Below are 17,035 nucleotides of genomic sequence, written 5' to 3' on the forward strand. Positions count from 1 at the left end.
CAGGAATCAAATTTCTGTAATGCTGCAGCCCGTCTGTGTGGAACTGCAATGGCACACTGACAAGGCAGTCACTTAGCGTTAGTGTGTGTCAGCACACAAATGCCAGTCTCTGAAATCTGCTCTAGAGAAGTTGCGCTTGATGTGAGAAGTGACACCAAAGTATGTGCTTTGGACTGAATTCTCTTCAGTGCTAAGTGATGGCAGAGAGGTTCAGAGACCTTGCCTCTAAGTACAAGAGTGTTGTGAAGTGTTTTATACCAAATGAAGTTTCTCTGAGAATTGTGAATATATAAATCTGATTTTCTAGACAGAAGTTACTGCGTGTTACACCTATTAAATGATTTTAGAGATGATACTGTAAAGAATTTATATACCTATAACATTTCTATTATCTGGAGGCCAGTATAGTGAATCTAAAGTAAAATTACTGACCCTCTCACCAAAAACATATCATGAAAAGGATGTGATGTCAAGATTTAAGCCTTTCGGGTTTTTTTTCCCCAGTTAACTTAATTAGGAATTGCTGTGAACTGTGTAGTAGATGTTAAGGTTTTTTTATATAGATGCAAGTTTTCAAATGCACTTTCGATTTGTATGTCTGTATGGGTATATGTACATAATCAAACCCAGATTTAAGTAGGAAGTTAAAAGTAAGGTTTTTCTTCTTTAAAGATGCCAAATAGCACAAAAAACCTATTTTCTGATAACTCTTCAGAGACTCAGTTTTTTTGGGAGCTTGGGTGAACCAGGAGAAAAGGAATTGTTGCTCTGGGTAGGCTGTATAGTTTTTGTGAAATAATTGTAAGCAAACATCTGATGCCTTTTTTTGTTGTTGTTGTTTGAACCAGGTGGAGGACTAATTGGGAGAAAGGGGTGCATAGGTGCGTTGGGAAGAATGGATACAATGATGTGTGCAGTCTATGGCTGGACTGAAGAGATGGCCTTCTCTGGAACTTCCACGGGGGATGTGTGTATTTGGAGAGATGTGTTTCTCATAAAAACTGTTAAAGCACATGACGGTCCTGTGTTCAGCATGCACGCATTGGAAAAAGTAAATAAACTAGTAATTGTTTTTTGATGTCTGGACAAAAAAGTCTCTGAAGTTAAGCCTTTCGCAAACTCAGGAATCCATGGCTTTATTTCCACTCAATCAAACTCATCAGAAAAGCGTCGTGAGGTTCAGATTCAAAACAGTGATTTGTGCATGTTTGTATGTCTTTTGTAGCATGCTATTTCTCAAACCCCTGTGGTCCAGTTACATCTTCTTCGGTAATTTCCATGACGTCTTACTAAAGAATTACCACTAACTTATGATAAGGAAAAGTACTTTTTGATTTAAGCATAAGTTTAGCGGAATACATGAGCTTATGAGAGAGGAAAATCATACTCTTACTATTTTGTGCTGTAATTGCCATCTACTATTAGAAGCATTCTGTCTGTAGATCACCAAGTACTCTCTCCTGATTCTCAACTTCTTTTGACTCAGGAAAGCCTTTAAGCCTGTGGTTAAATGTGAATAGCTGTTCCAGTTAGATTTCTTGCATGTTAGAAGTTATGTATATGTTTGTGTTTTGCTAGGTTAGACCAAGTTACTCCCTCCACCTTCTAATATTTGAGTTTCAGTATAGTAGCTTTATACAAAAAATGTTATTCATTTTACAAAAATGAAGTGCTCTAAAGGAAAGTACTAATAATTCCAGTATTAAGTATTCCTGTTTCTTCACAAAATAGTTATAAATAAATCTTGAAGACTGAATGGCACAATTATGCATATATTTGAACAATTTAAGCACTAATCGAATTTTTGTGAGTGGTGCAAAGTTTAGCTGGAGTCTTGGGGTGAAATGCCAAAGGGGTATTGAGGCTAAATATAAAGAAAATCATGTCAGTTAAATTATTTTTTGAGTACAGTAGAAGCTTAATTGTTAGTACATGGACTGTACAGAACTGTGTTGCCTTCTTCAAGGGTAGAATTCAATCGTTTTGTTGCTCCTGATATTTTCATCTCTAACATCTGTAGTTCTGCGCATTACAGCATTGTATACAATCCATTTTCAGTATTGGCGGAAATCACTGAAAACTTAATGAAAGATAATAATCGATTATAACTTAAACAATTTTCAAAGGATTTTTTTTTTTTTTTAATTTTTTGCCAGGGATTTGTCACTGGAGGAAAGGATGGGGTAGTAGCTCTCTGGGATGATACCTTTGAACGTTGTCTCAAAACTTATGCCATCAAAAGGGCTGCTTTGGCCCCTGGGTCTAAAGGTAATGCACAATTTATCCTGTTTTTTATTCGATTTGAAATACTTCCTTTCGAAAACTCTTTCTGTGGAATTGCTTTCCCCAATAGGAGGAAATCCTCATTTGATGTAACAAATACTAAAAATTATTTTTTAAAGCTTTCTTGGTTCTAAATATGTGATCTTTCTGTTGGGAGCACAACGGTATGTTGTAGTGACTGCACATTTGGTGGGTGCGCGTCATAATATTTACCTTATTATCTGCTTGAATTAATTGGTTTATCCTTGAGTCTCTTACCATGCAGGTGATTTTTTGGGGTGTTGGAACTTTTTTTAAAGTGGCAACCAAAAAGCCTATTCTATTTCTGATCATGAAATCTCTTGACTAATCTCTTTTGTTTTGGAGGAGGAATGGAATTCAGAATTGTGCTTAGTTTTGGAAGGTTACAATTTATGACTTAATTTTGCGTAAATGCATATGTTTTTTGAAATTATTTGAGAACCTTTTCATTTCTAGTATTCCTGTTTCTTCCATTTATTCTTGATCTTAGTGCTGTTTTACAGTTTCCCTATTTGACACTCTGGATAACCTTTTCTCCTCTTCCTGCGTCCCGCCTTGTAATTACATTTGCTGTACTCTACTGTATCTGATTTGATTTTCAGAAATCGTGAATGGAAACACCCATTAACTAAAACATTCTACTACAGAGTATTTCATTCTCGTATCTATTTAACAAAAAGCTAAATTTGAAGGTACCGTAAATGCTAGCAGTATAGTAGTATAGGTGATACTTAACATGCACGGTTTTTCACTATGATTGCCAGTGAGTCAGGCTGATGAAACTTCGGAGATACTCGGTTGAGAAGAAAGACTAGTGTCAGTTCTGTAATTGCTAAATACTCCCATATGAACCCCATGTAAGTTCTTTTATGATGGAATATGTTTTTCTACAGTGAGGATGTAATGTGCATATATGTGAACAATTTTCCTTTAGATATACTTAATCTTGTGTCTTCTAACATTTTAACATTCTAGGTCTCCTGTTAGAAGATAATCCTTCTATACGTGCCATATCCTTAGGACATGGTCATGTTTTAGTGGGCACAAAGAATGGTGAAATACTGGAGGTGGATAAAAGTGGACCAATAACTCTGCTGGTTCAGGTACATTTTAAATATCAGTCAAATATTCCATACCACAAACACTACTTTATTTTTCAAGTAAAGACTGTTGTGAAATAACGAGTATTTTAATTTGTAGTGAAGTTAGCAATTTACTATCGCTTCATAGATCTTTTTTTAATGCTAGACTAGACCATTATGACTCTTTAATGGGCAAAACAGATCACAGAATTTCATGTACTAATTTGTTCATCCTTTTGAACAGACAAAGATCATATTTCTGTTTATAAAAAAAGAAAAAAAATGAGTGAAACAGTGGATCCACCACCAAATTCCTTACTAACTTTTTCTGAGTACTGATTACTCTTACTATTTTGGAAGTTGTCTCCTTGAGGTTAATTTTTAGATTTTCTTTGTAATTATCTAAAAAAAGATATCAGTTTTCTTGCCATGCAAAACAGGATGTATTCTTATGCCTGGCTGCAAAACTTTCTTTTATGTCCTATCATCCTACGATTTTCTTTCATACTTAAATAAAAATCTGTGAATCTTTAATTCACACCTCTGAGTAGCCAATGCAATATGCTAGATTTTCTTAGAGTATGTAAAGTAAAGAAAAAGTCTAGATCATAGAATAGTTAGGGTTGGAAAGGACTTTTAAAGGTCATCTAGTCCAACTGGCCCTTCAGTGAGCAGGGACATCTTCAACAAGATCAAGAGCCCTGTCCAACCTGACCTGGAATGTTTCCAGGGATGGGGCTTCTACCACCTCTCTTGGCAACCTGTGTCAGTGTTTTATCAGCCTCATCATATATTCTTCTTACATCTAGTGTGTATCTCCCCTCTTTTAGTTTAATACCATCACCCCTTGTCCTATTGCAACAGGCCCTGCTAAAAGGACTGTCCCCATCCTTCTCATAGTCTCCCTTTAAGTACTGAAAAGCCACAATAAGGTCTCACCTGAACCGCCTTTTCTCTAGGCTGAACAACCCCGACTCTCTCAGGGAGCAGAGGTGCTCTCTTCTCTGATCATTTTTGTCGCCCTCCTCTGGGCCCTCTCCAACAGATTCATGTCCATTCCTGTGCAGAGGACTCCAGAGCTGGACGCAGTATTCCAGGAGAGGCCTCACCAGACCTGAGCAGAGGGGCAGAGTCACCTCCCTCAACCTGCTGCCCACACTTCTTTTGGTGCAGCCCAGGATATGGTTGGCCTTCTGGGCTGCAAGTGCACATTGTTGGCTCATGCCCGATCTTTGATCCACCAGTACCCCCAAGTCCTTCTCCACAGGGCTGCTCTCAATCCCTTCATCCCCCAGCCTGAACTGATTCTGGGGTTTGTGCTGACCCACGTGCAGGACCTTACACTTGGCCTTGTTGAACCTCATGAGGTTTAACAGGCCCAGTTTTCAATCTTGTCCAGGTCCTTCTGGATGGTATCTGTCCCTTGGGTGTGTAAAGTGCACCCCTCAGCTTGAAGTCATCTGCAAACTTGCCGAGGGTGCACTTGATCCCACTGTTGTGTCACTGACATAGGTGTGTTTCTCAGGGAAAAGTTTTCTCTAGTGCTAAGTTACTTTATACTTTTACTATACTTATACTATACTATACTTTTACTATAAGTAGCAGGGTGAGTTTTTTCCAAGTGTTCCATTTTTCTCTTCAGGTATTTTTTTATATCCTATAAAGATATGCATGTTCCCTTTGGGTTTTTTTTGTTGTTGTTGTTTTTTAACTTTCGTAAATGTATTATTTTATGTTCCAGTTTAAAATACAATGTCATCTGATTCATTGTGTTTTTTCAGGGTCACATGGAGGGGGAAGTTTGGGGTCTAGCTACTCATCCTCATTTACCTATTTGTGCCACTGTAAGTGATGACAAAACCTTAAGAATATGGGATTTATCTCCTAGCCATTGTATGTTAGCTGTTCGCAAATTGAAGAAGGGTAAGATGCTTAGTATGAAAAAATATTTAACTGAATTCAGTTGACGTTTACTAGTACTATGAATCTTTCAAAAGCAAGACCGAATAAATTCCTTTGCTCAAATTATTTTTATCGATGCTAGGTTCATGAGTTATGTAGCCCTTAAGCTAATGAATCTGTACAAAAGACTTATATTTAATACTGTTCTTAAGACTATTTGCAATTGTAACATATTTTAGTCAGTGAATTTAAAACAAAATGTGAGCCAATTACATAAATCTGCCATGCTGCTTATAGTATTGCAGACTTTTTTGAACAGCAGAGGTCTTCAAATCTAGAGATGTTTGGAAGAAATCTTAGGAGTAATGTTGAGTTTTATTCTTTGTGAACATTAGAAGAATCTGGAATGTCAAGGAAGGAGAACAGTCATAACATTCTTACTCGTATACTATACAGCTAAATTATCTTTTGACAAATGGAAAATCTGTTGTGATATATAAGACTTATTTTGCAATTAGACTGGCTTTAACAAGCTTATAACATATATATGTATATACACACACATATATATACATGCTTTGGTAGATGAGGGAATACGAAAGGCTTTACCCCTTTGGCCTTCAGAAAAGCATTTTGATCCAAACCCTATACTAAGCTTAGTATAAGATGATTTGGATTGATAAAATAAATGTAAGAGGAGTTATGAGATTGAAACCTCCTTGTTTAATCCCTGCTTGTGCAAACTGGTGAGGTCTGCCCAATTCCAAAAGCTGGTATTTCTTAATATTTTTAAGAGTAGTTTTGGCAGAAAAATAAGAACTGTGATGATGAATTTGCTGATGAGACATATTTTGAGATGCTTTGATTACCTTAACAAGCACTTGTATACTCTACAGAAAGAGCTGGCTACTTCTGCAGGCTACAGTAATGGATTTGAGATAATATTTGGTAATAAAGGTCAAGACTCAATGACTATAAAAAGTAATGTCTGTGTAGCTGAGGAGTAACTGAGGAGCAGAAGTCTCAGGATGTTATAGCGGATCACAGGATGACAATTATGTATGATAGTGAGGTATTTTTCCTAGGATGTATTGAAGTATTAATGTAATTTGCAAGAGACTTCTCAAGAATATTTTTGGTGTACACTTCTCATCTGTGTTCAGCTGAACAAAATTGAACTGAAACGTGAGTACGGAGAAAGAGGAGCTACAGGATAATAATGAATGAGAAGGTTCATGGTGGAGTCAGCTAATAAAGGATTACTATCTATGAGTTAATTAGAGGAACACATAGTAGGGAAAAATATTTAGGCTAATGGAAAACTCTGGTTTGGAATCAAGTCTATGTAAGCTGGCCGTATAAATGTTTTTCAAATGAAGCTTGACATGTTTAATAGAAGGATTAGATGACATAGTGACTGTGATAGCAAACAACTGGATTCTGTGAGTCCAGAAGGTATTTTTCCAGCTGTGTTCTCCTTACCAGAGCAAGTGGTAACAAACAGCTGGCGCCAGATTCTAGTAAGGAGAGCAAATTAAAAATATATAGACAATGGTGATTCATCTGTATTACTAATGGAGATCATTAGTTCTCCATTAGTAACATCAATTAATATGCAAATAAATAGAGTCTAAGGTTTTGGAGTTGTGTACATGGGAATTTGTCAGTAGCTTCTATGTGCTATCACAGATGTAGAGCTGGAAAATTATCTTGGGAACATCTAAAATACTTCATTAGACTATATGCTTTAAGAATAGCTTTCCTTTACTACTGGAAAAATAAATCTAAAAGAGGGATTATGCACTGTAAATGTACCTGAATGCCATTTCTGTATTCCTCATAGGAGGCAGATGTTGCTGCTTTTCTCCTGATGGAAAAGCATTAGCTGTTGGTCTCAATGATGGAAGTTTTTTGATAGTTAATGCAGATACCCTGGAGGATCTAGTCTCTTTCCAGCACAGGAAAGATGTTATTTCAGAGATCCGATTTTCTCCTGGTAAGTGGCTTAAAATGAAGGTTTTTATATCAAGGTTGTTCAAGCAAGATTTATAACCTTTAAAAGATAAAAGTACTACAAATCTCTACTTCTTTTATATATGCAACAAGTCAGTCAGCAAGACTAATATTACCGTTTTGAAAAATACTGGGGGTGAAGTGCTGTGTTGCTCATTTAAGGATGACATTATTGGAATAGGTTTGCACATAGTAACCTCCTGAATGCAACAGTCAGTTTTAAATAGTGAACCTCCAGCAGCCTCCCTAGGTCCCTAGGGTTCCACTTATGTGTTGCCTTAGACTTTTCACTAGGGTTTCCGTTAGCTAATGAGAACGCTGGAAACTGATATGTCAAAGTTCTGGTGTCTTGTTTTTCCTTCTGTTTTCTCTTACAGTGATTAATGCTTCCAGTAAGGCTAGATTTTTCAAACAGTACAGCTCTTATTTAGGAACTCAAATGTATGGCCTGAACTAATAGTACTATTTCAGTGAAAATACTCTTCTGTAGGAGAAATTTGATGCAAATTACTTATACCAATTCTCATGAAACGTGTCTTTCTGATTACTTAAGCCTTACTGCTCTCTGAGTGCAATAAATATTTAAAATTTCATCCAATAGTTTTTATTGTTTGAAGATGTAATGATGTAATGGTTGTATATTTTGTACAGTTTTTGATTATGTGATATGAACATATCTGTTCATATCTGCGGACTACATAAAAATTAGCAAGCTCACTTCAAAGAAATCTGAGTTGTATATAGCTAAATTGCGGAATGTTCTCGTGTTTAATATACAGAGCACCAAAATTTTGAAAATGTCTTGTGTTTCTATTGATGTGTGTTAGGGGCTGGGAAGTACTTAGCTGTGGCATCGTGTGACAACTTTGTAGATATTTACAATGTAATGAGCAGTAAACGAGTAGGAATCTGCAAGGGAGCTTCCAGCTATATCACACACATGGACTGGGACGTAAGAGGTAAGTAGCATTCATTCTAAAAATGTGCTGGAAGAGTCATTACATTATAGACTAAATGTGTACATCTACACTATGAATTTATGGTATCACTGATAGATTTGTTCCTGCAGTTTGTGAATATTCTCACAGCATCTGAATAAATACAAAACCATGGTTTTTACTATGTTTATCGTTTTGCTAAATGACGGAGGGTCAACAGGAAGGACACAGACACCAATTTAAAAACAAAAATAAATGTGTTTTTCTTTTAGTTCAAAGCAGGAACAAAGGGTAAGCAGGGCAGAAAAAGAAAACAAAATAATGCACCTAATTACTACTACAGAGGGATAGCTATAGTGATTAAGAAAGATACATCACCAATCGCCTTTCTTACATTACTATCATCCAAATCCTGTATATCAGCTGGGGTCACAGCAAAGGATTTGGAGAACCCTCCCGGCAACTGGGAATTCCAACGAATGCGTCCACTCGTAGGTGAGGTCTCCAACTTCAATGTGAAAGGGGTCCTGCTTTTATATTCTTTATCAGACAGGACTACATGACTACCTGCAGGTGCCCCAGATCTGGGCAGGATCTGGGACAGTCTGAGAAGTTGCTGTTTTCCTGATTTGAGATATGCAAGAACATTTGGCTTTAGATATGCAAGGTACCTGGCTTTAGGCAAGTGAGGCATTTGTCTTTAGATACGCAGGTTGGGGGGTTCACTCAATAAGTCAGTTCTCATGCAAGGACTGTGGTTTAGGCCTTCTTATATCATTTATGTATTTAGAAGTTGTGCAATTTGAAGTAAAATAGGTTATCTCTGTAGGTGGATTTGTTTGAGTTTTTTGTTTTACATCTTCTGTAGTTGTTTGACTTCTTAAATAACGTTCTGCATAATGCAGTTGCATCTGTAGCTCAGGAATATGTGTAAAAAGTAGCAGAAAGACTGGATTTCCTGTCTTGCTGGGTCTTAATATATGATTAATTTAAGTACTAACTTCAGTCCTGTTTTCTACAAAAACAACGCAGTGCAGTTGTGCAATCTAATAGTTCCTGCTCTTATTCCTCTACACAATCACTTTTGAAACAGTCCAGTTTAATTTGAAAGAATAAGCTAGCTTCCTCTGACAATTCTGGAAAGAGAAAAGGACAGAAACGTGAATGAGAATTTCCCTCAGTAGTATAAAGGTAAGCAGAAGTCAGATGGTTGGAATCAGCCATTGGCCAGACAGCATATGTGCTTCTCAGTCCTAACAGCACATGCATATGGGTCAGCCAGTTACCTCAAACAGGCTCTGAATTAGACTCAGTACATTTTGTCTGCCATCTGATGGGACAACCATAAACAGGCATTATTACAGTTTTCAAAGAGATGAGGAAGGACTGTGAATTTAAGAGGTCTGAGGATTCAGATCTACAGAAGCTCATACTTCCAGATCCACTGTTTATGGATGCAGCTTTTTCCAGTGGAAGCAGATACTTTGTGTACTACTGTTTGCAACAACAATTTCAAAATAACCTTCTTTTAATAAATGGAATCTTCTATTTTTGTTAATATACAACATGTGATGTGTTTTATAGGGAAGCTCTTGCAAGTCAACACTGGTGCTAAAGAGCAGTTGTTTTTTGAAGCTCCTCGTGGGAAGAAACAGACAATTCCTAGTTTGGAGGTGAGGAAATAAAAGGCATCATGTATAAAACTAGGATTTTAATTGGTCTGAGAAAAGCTTCTGTTTAAGCATTTGCTGTCCTTTACCCTTTTTTTGCACCCTTTTGAATTAAATTGTGTAATCAGAATGATTACACATATAAAAAATTACACATATGATTAATGATTACACATATAAAATACATAGGGGTATCACCTTTGTCTCTTCTATTAGTAAATGGACACTTGGCTGACGTACATACTCATGGAAATGTCACTGGACTTCTCTATGCCTCTTTTGGTACCTAAACACCTTTGAAAACCTGTTGCAGCTCACTTAGCCCTAATCTTGCTGTGTAAGACCTAATGTCTGTCTTTACGTAACAATGCAATATAGTATGCATAGGCAAGTGTAGTATATTGTACCTATAATATTGATGTGTTTTCTCAGACATAGAGCGCTGTCATAGGGCAGAGAGTGAAAATGGATAATTTTATATGAAATTGAAAGGTAGTGTTGAAAAATGTAATTTGTTTTCTCTTGCTTGGAAGAGCAGGTGATTTCTAAAGTATCACTAGAGGGTTTGGAACTGGAAGTTAATAGATGTAAAATTAAGGGTTTCAAATGAAATCCTGAATAGTCAGAAAATAAGTGTTTAATTAAAATATTATCTTTTAGATGTGATGTATCTTTCAGTGCAAGAACTTTTTATTGAAATCAGGTATGGATGAAAACTGCCTGGGAAGAAGCACGCTCTGTCTCAAACGGGTTGTTTTTGTAGGTAGAAAAGATTGGCTGGGCATCATGGACAAGTGTTTTGGGCTCTTGCTGTGAAGGAATCTGGCCAATAATTGGTGAAGTCACAGACGTAACTGCTTCATGCCTCACTAGTGATAATAAAGTGTTAGCCACAGGAGATGATTTTGGATTTGTGAAACTGTTTCGGTACCCTGCTAAAGTAAGTAATTTCCAGCTGTTCGTGGAGAAGGTTGATTAATAAAACTGCTTTTTCAAAACTGTAACAATCCATCGCTCAGAACAAAAGTAGTGCTTTTATACTTATGTCCTTATGATCAAAGAAGACGTTCAATATTACACTGCAATTTGCAATGCATTAAACTTTGGGTTAGAAAGAATAACCATTCCAGGTCAGTTAAGAGCCATCTCATGTAGCGTCCTGTCACTGACAGTGGCAAATGCATAGGAAAAACTGTAAGAGTGGGAATGGGTCAGGCACTGTCTGATGATACCTTAGGCATTAATGTCTTCAGTGTGGTTTTTATCGGTGTCATTTTTAGCCCCTTAAGCTCTTGTTTTGGAAGACAATGAACATTTCTTCTTCACCTTCATTTCACTTATGATTTTAAACACCTTCATTCTATCCAACTTCAGTCATTATTATCTTAAGATAAAGAGCTTTAATACTATTTAATTAGGCATCATAGAAAAGCCATTCCAGAGCACATTATGGTTTTACTGCTCTTCTAGAACCTTTCTAGTTTTCCTGCCTATTCATCAGTAAATATGTCCTCTTGAATATTTTGCCATGCTAGGGATGGTAATGATACACAAGTATTCACTCAAAAATATTCTATGTGCATTTTATTTTTAATCTGTTAGATTATTTTCTCTCTTAGGAAAAATGATCCAGTGTTTATTGCTGGAATCAGTTTATAAACCAGTTCTTGCAAGCTTGGTCTGGAAATACAGTTAACATTTCATGAAGTTGCTATAGGAGAATATAGGCAAATCATAGCATACATCCAAATGCAAAACAGCTGAAGCATAAATTGTGAAGAAGTTGAGAACATGTTGTGCACTGACAATTCCATTTTTATCTAGCAGACTGGTTAAATTTGATCCGTGCCTTTTCTTCTCCCTTCTTAGGGAAAGTTTGGAAAATTTAAGAGGTACGTTGCTCACAGTACCCATGTAACAAATGTCCGTTGGACCTATGATGACAGTTTGTTGGTCACTGTTGGAGGAGCAGACACTTCTTTAATGCTGTGGACTTACGAGATGGAAGGACATCGGGATAGCAGGCAGTGTGACAGTGAAGAGTCTGATCTAGATTCTGAAGAAGATGGAGGTCAGTAATCATTTATAACACTAGCTAGATTATGCTATCTCAAGGACACATAATTAATGGAAAACTGCTAATTTGGAAATAAGTTTTATAAATTATTGCTTTAAACAGTGAAGATGCTTCAAAAACATTAAAATTTTATTTTGGAGAACAGAGTAATAAACTATTGTGAAGAAAATTATGATGAAGTGTTTGACTTACTACTTCACGTCAGTATATAAAAAGAATCTTGACATTCTTTGAGTGAAAAAATATTAAATGCTAACTATAGGTAACTTCCAAATAACTGTATGGAAAAATACTTTTCTATCATCACAGTTTAAATTTGGGCAGTAATTCTGATGGAATTATGTTGAAATCTGTATAATGTAAGATCATAGTTACCTTGATTTTATAACATCTGTTTCCGTAACATGAAAGCATAGTAGACTGGGATAGACTGATGTTCATATATGGAACAATCTATTGCACGATCATAATATCAATAGTTACAAAGTGTTAATTACATTTTGTAGAATTAACTTCTGTTGGTTTTCAATACTTAATGTTTTTATTTTTGTGTTAAAATTCCAAGGGTTCATGAGCCTCCAAACTTGTTCTCTCTGCTTCCAAGTGCAATTTTTCCTCCTTGTCAATTCCTCAAGTCTTTTGAACTATCACTGCTACTCTTTAAATAGTTCTGAGTAATAAATTAACTTCAGTTTTCGCTAATCTGCTAAATGACCAAAGGGGCATATTAGACATTCACTGGAAAAGATTTTCTATGCTCTGTCTTTCTGCTTTAGAATATTGAAGACTACATACACAAAGGAATTTAATTGCCTGCAGGGGGACTTGGTCAGCTTTAGCTTTCTGAATCAAACATTGCAATCTTCAGAGTTTGTGTTCAGCCTCTGCATGCGACCTGTCAGCACACCTTTGCCCAGTAACCTTCCCTAGGCTCTGGTGCTTTACACACAACCCTCTTAAATATTCTAGAAGGAGGACAGGTCTGTTACGCTTCACAAATACATTGCCATCTTTTTTCAGAAAAATTTCTCTTCATCAGACCCTAAAAATTTCCGTTAGAGTTAAGAACTATTCATAATGTTGGCATTAGTAGTCTTGGTATTTAGGAAAAAAAAAAAGAATGGTAACAACCCTTTTACTATTTAGCTTTTTTTGCTGTTTACTGTAATAAATATCACCTTGATGTGCCCGACTGTCCCTAAGCATTGTGTTGGAACCCTGTGCAGATCTACAGATTCCGTTCTCATGGATGGATCCTGAAATTGAGAACAACTTGGTGCATTATCTTCCAGAATTTACCAGCAGGTGTCCTGTAGGGACATCCTTTGGTGACCTTGAGTTAAGGCCAGCCAAGCAGAAATGGGGTAGTTTTGAATATGGCTTGAATCTTTGATAATCATTTTTTCCACAAAGATATTGTAGAGAATTTTTTTCTTAGAATGTCTTTGATTAACTATGTTCATCATCCCCAGCTACTTTCTTTCTGTTGTGTATTTATGTTACTAGTAATACATGGTATGATGGTTCTTGTAGTCCAGTACATTGTGGAAACCTGCACGAATTAGGATTTTTTTTTTTCTGGTATCTTATTTTGCTTTGATACTGTTCACTCTGATTTTTTTTTCTAGGTTATGACAGTGATGTGACAAGGGAGAATGAAATTAATTACACCATCAAAGCCTTATCAACAAACATTAGACCAATGTTTGGAATTAAGCCTCATCTGCAACAAAAGGAGCCAACCTTAGATGAAAGGTAATTGCTACATTACAATTCTAGCCTAGAAAGCAATCTGAAAGGATGATTAATAGCAAAATGTAAATATATATACAACTTGTATGTATTGTTCAATAATACGGTGTTGCATGTGTTCTTTTTGAAACTTAGATACTGAGTGCTATCTAGTGATGGCATTATAGGCATGAACCTGTCCAGTTGTTCTATTGAAAGATGGCTCTTGATTTTTGTCTCGTTTTTGCCAACAAACTAATCTAATTCAGCTACAATGGCTCCTTGATTTGTTTCTGTCTCTAGATAACTTCTACCTTTCTTTGAAGAAGTCTGCTCACAGTGGTTCTGCAGTTTCTCTTAATGAGTCTTGGAAAATGAAGTAGATTGCTTTGCAGTGTTCGTTATATTCCTTGGTTCACTATTGTATGCTTTAGAAGTCAAGGGGGTGGGAGTAGAGCAGAATAAGACCAGCAGGTAAAATAGATGTAAAATAAGAAAAAGAGTTTAAAACCATTAGAATGTAATCTGTTGTAGAATCTGCAACTGAGTACGGTAACCTGCAAGCCATTTTTTGTTGTCAGCAAAATAGATGTGGACAGTGTATGTGAGGGAAAAGGAAAGAGGGATTCCTAACACGATACGGTGGCAATTGAGGAACGCTAGTATTAAAAAGAGAGAGAAGTGAGGAAAACACCACACGGTAGTTAGGTGTAAGAGAAACAGCAGACTGGAAACTTTCTTCAGGAATGTGAGGAGTTCTGTTGGGATGCATATGCCTCTTACCGCAGTGAAGCTGATCGATCTGTGATGCCTTTGTTGGGAAATGCAGCCTGATGTTTGTGGGAGTTTTGGTGTTGTCTTTTGGTTTTGTGTTGCTGAAGGAGAGAATGAATGCCTGTATATCAAGCTGTGGCTCACTGTCTTGTATTTTAGAATAAGAAATGGTCTTTCTGTTTATTAATCAGGTGTATTTAATGTGGAAATTAAAAAGAAATAATGTACATGGTATCATAGCCTTTTGGATTTATATTTACTTGTTAATAAAAGCTGTGCTTAAAGATTTTAATTTTTTTAAATGAAATTGTAAACCTCTTGTATTTCGGTAACTGTTTCTGGAAGCTGAGTTGTGTTTCTCAGTTTCAAATAAAATATTAAAGAAAATTAATTCTGTAGTAAGGTAACTAGGTTCTGATTCAGAATGCATAAAAGTTGATGGAAGAATCCCATTGCCTGCATTGTCTAAAAGTTTTGGGCCCTAAAAGATCAAAGAAAAGTATTTGTGAAGAATAAAACCAGAATATGGTTACTGTCTGCATTTTAACTTATGTCTGCTGAAGTTAATACTGTGTAAGATTAGGAAATGTTTTAGTATATCTGCTTTCATAGATACTAATTTTTGTTTTATTTCCCTTTCCTTTGGCTTCCTATGAAGGCAGGGGGTAGTGAGGTAAGTTCTTCTACGCAAAGTCCAGCATCAGACACATTTTAATAACTTAAGCTGCTTGGGAAAGTAGCTGTACTTTGAAATAGAGATGAAGGCTTTAACTCTTAAAATAGTAGCTCGTTAATGGGTAGAAAAAGGATAAGGGACAAAGAATAGGATAGTTCTCAGTCTGAGTAGACACGAGTGGATGCCAAACAGACTATTTGGGAGGAGGAGTTCAAATCTCATCCTCTTTTCATTAGTAGTTTGGAGTGGCTAAGGAACAGCTCGACTTAAAGTAGCTATGGTCAGCTTGCCTAACTTCTTGAGGACCTGTGTAGGACTGTATCTCAGTGCTGGTGTAGAGGTTGGTGTAAAAAGTGTGGGAAGCATGTTGCAGAGATGCCTGAAGTGGGTATATGAGTAGTATTACCATGTCTGCACCACTCTGGAGCTAATGAAGCTTCAGGGATGAGAGGAGTGTTATTGACTTGGCTGCAGGATTTTACTAATGCTCCTATGCTACTTAAGGATCTGTGCTGCTAGGTCTCCACAGCATTTGTATGACATGCAGAGTTGCTAGCTCAGGGCCTGCATTAGGTAATGAATTTTTGCACTTACTCTATTTGGAATATATGGATACTCAAATATGTGCTCTTACATTTGTAGCACAGCAAATCCTCAGGCTGTAGGCCACCCTTCAGACTTGTAGACTGAGCTGCCAGAACCTTTGGACCTACAGTGGTTTAGAAAGGAGAATCCCTCTCATACCTACCTGGACCCTTTTTCCCCACAGTGAAATTACATCCCTGAACTGACAGATAATAGAGTTGTGTTAATCTTTGTGTATCCTTCTGCAGATAACTTGACATCATCAAGAAAGCCAATGTCTTCATCTAAATTTTAGAACATAACACTAGCAACCTTTATGAAAATAGTTCTGGTTTTAGGCTTTTAAAAAATTGTCTATATGTAAAGTCAGTGTTTCAGAATAAGTTATACAGAGTGTATATAACTTATGCAGACTTTTCTTCTGTGTCATTTCATTTTCAGGGTATTTAGTTATATTACTGCTGTGGGTTGACCCTGGCTGGATGCCAGGTGCCTACCAAAGCCACTCTATCACTCTCCCTCCTCAACTGGGCAGGGGGGAGGAAATACAATGAAAGGCTCATGGGTCAAGATAAGGACAAGAACATCACTTAGTAAATACTGTCAAGGGGAAAAGTCATTTAATTTATTACCAATCAAATCAGAGTAGGATTAGGAGAAATACAACCATTATGGAGGGTTTTTTCCGCTTTCTTAAATACGTTATCCCAGAGGTGCTACCACCATTGCTGATGGGCATGGCCGTGGCCAGCGACAGGTCTGTCTTGGAGCTGGCTGGCATTGGCTTTATTGGACATAGGGGAAACTCATAGCAGCTTCTCACAGAAGCCACCCCTGTAGCACGCCCCAACCCCCCACCCCCAAAACCTTGCCATGCAAACACAGTACAGCTGCTTAGAGTGTGGGTAGTACATTCTGTGGTGTTTCATGTTATGCGTAGGCTTGCTATACGGACTGCCAAACATTAGAAGAGATGTGTTTCTTGTACTAATGCTATTGGGATCCTTGCATTCTCATGATCACAGGTGCACCCCTGTGTACAATGTGCTTCTGAGAGTGTCTTTCCAAGTAATTTTGACTTTGTGAATAAAGGAGATTCCTTATCAGAGAGTATCTGAGCCTCTTATACTGTTGAGTTTACAAGAGTTTAATTCTGTATGGGAGAAGATGGAGATATGGCTATGTATAAAGATTTTAAAGACCATACCAAAAACTGAGTTACTACTTGGATTGTTTACTGGACAGCTGAAGTGGAATTCATAAACCCTAGCTGAGTTGTGAAG

At 36.9% G+C, this 17,035-nt stretch overlaps 1 protein-coding gene across 1 annotated transcript in view; it reads left to right on the top strand.

The window, feature by feature from the left end:
- The window catches only part of EML5 (echinoderm microtubule associated protein like 5), a gene marked incomplete at its 5' end in the record, with an annotated part of 83,647 nt that overhangs the window by 38,581 nt on the left and 28,031 nt on the right, over positions 1-17,035 (top strand). The window contains 11 exons of the mRNA XM_010143634.1: positions 849-1,051; positions 2,157-2,268; positions 3,280-3,407; positions 5,168-5,309; positions 7,132-7,284; positions 8,129-8,260; positions 9,824-9,912; positions 10,673-10,849; positions 11,779-11,980; positions 13,615-13,741; positions 15,150-15,164. Coding sequence (XP_010141936.1) covers positions 849-1,051; positions 2,157-2,268; positions 3,280-3,407; positions 5,168-5,309; positions 7,132-7,284; positions 8,129-8,260; positions 9,824-9,912; positions 10,673-10,849; positions 11,779-11,980; positions 13,615-13,741; positions 15,150-15,164 — 1,480 coding nt within the window. The remainder of the gene's footprint in view (positions 1-848; positions 1,052-2,156; positions 2,269-3,279; positions 3,408-5,167; positions 5,310-7,131; positions 7,285-8,128; positions 8,261-9,823; positions 9,913-10,672; positions 10,850-11,778; positions 11,981-13,614; positions 13,742-15,149; positions 15,165-17,035) is intronic.

Source organism: Buceros rhinoceros, unplaced genomic scaffold (assembly GCF_000710305.1).
Source record: "Buceros rhinoceros silvestris isolate BGI_N320 unplaced genomic scaffold, ASM71030v1 scaffold5449, whole genome shotgun sequence".
Classification (NCBI taxonomy): Eukaryota; Metazoa; Chordata; class Aves; order Bucerotiformes; family Bucerotidae; genus Buceros; species Buceros rhinoceros.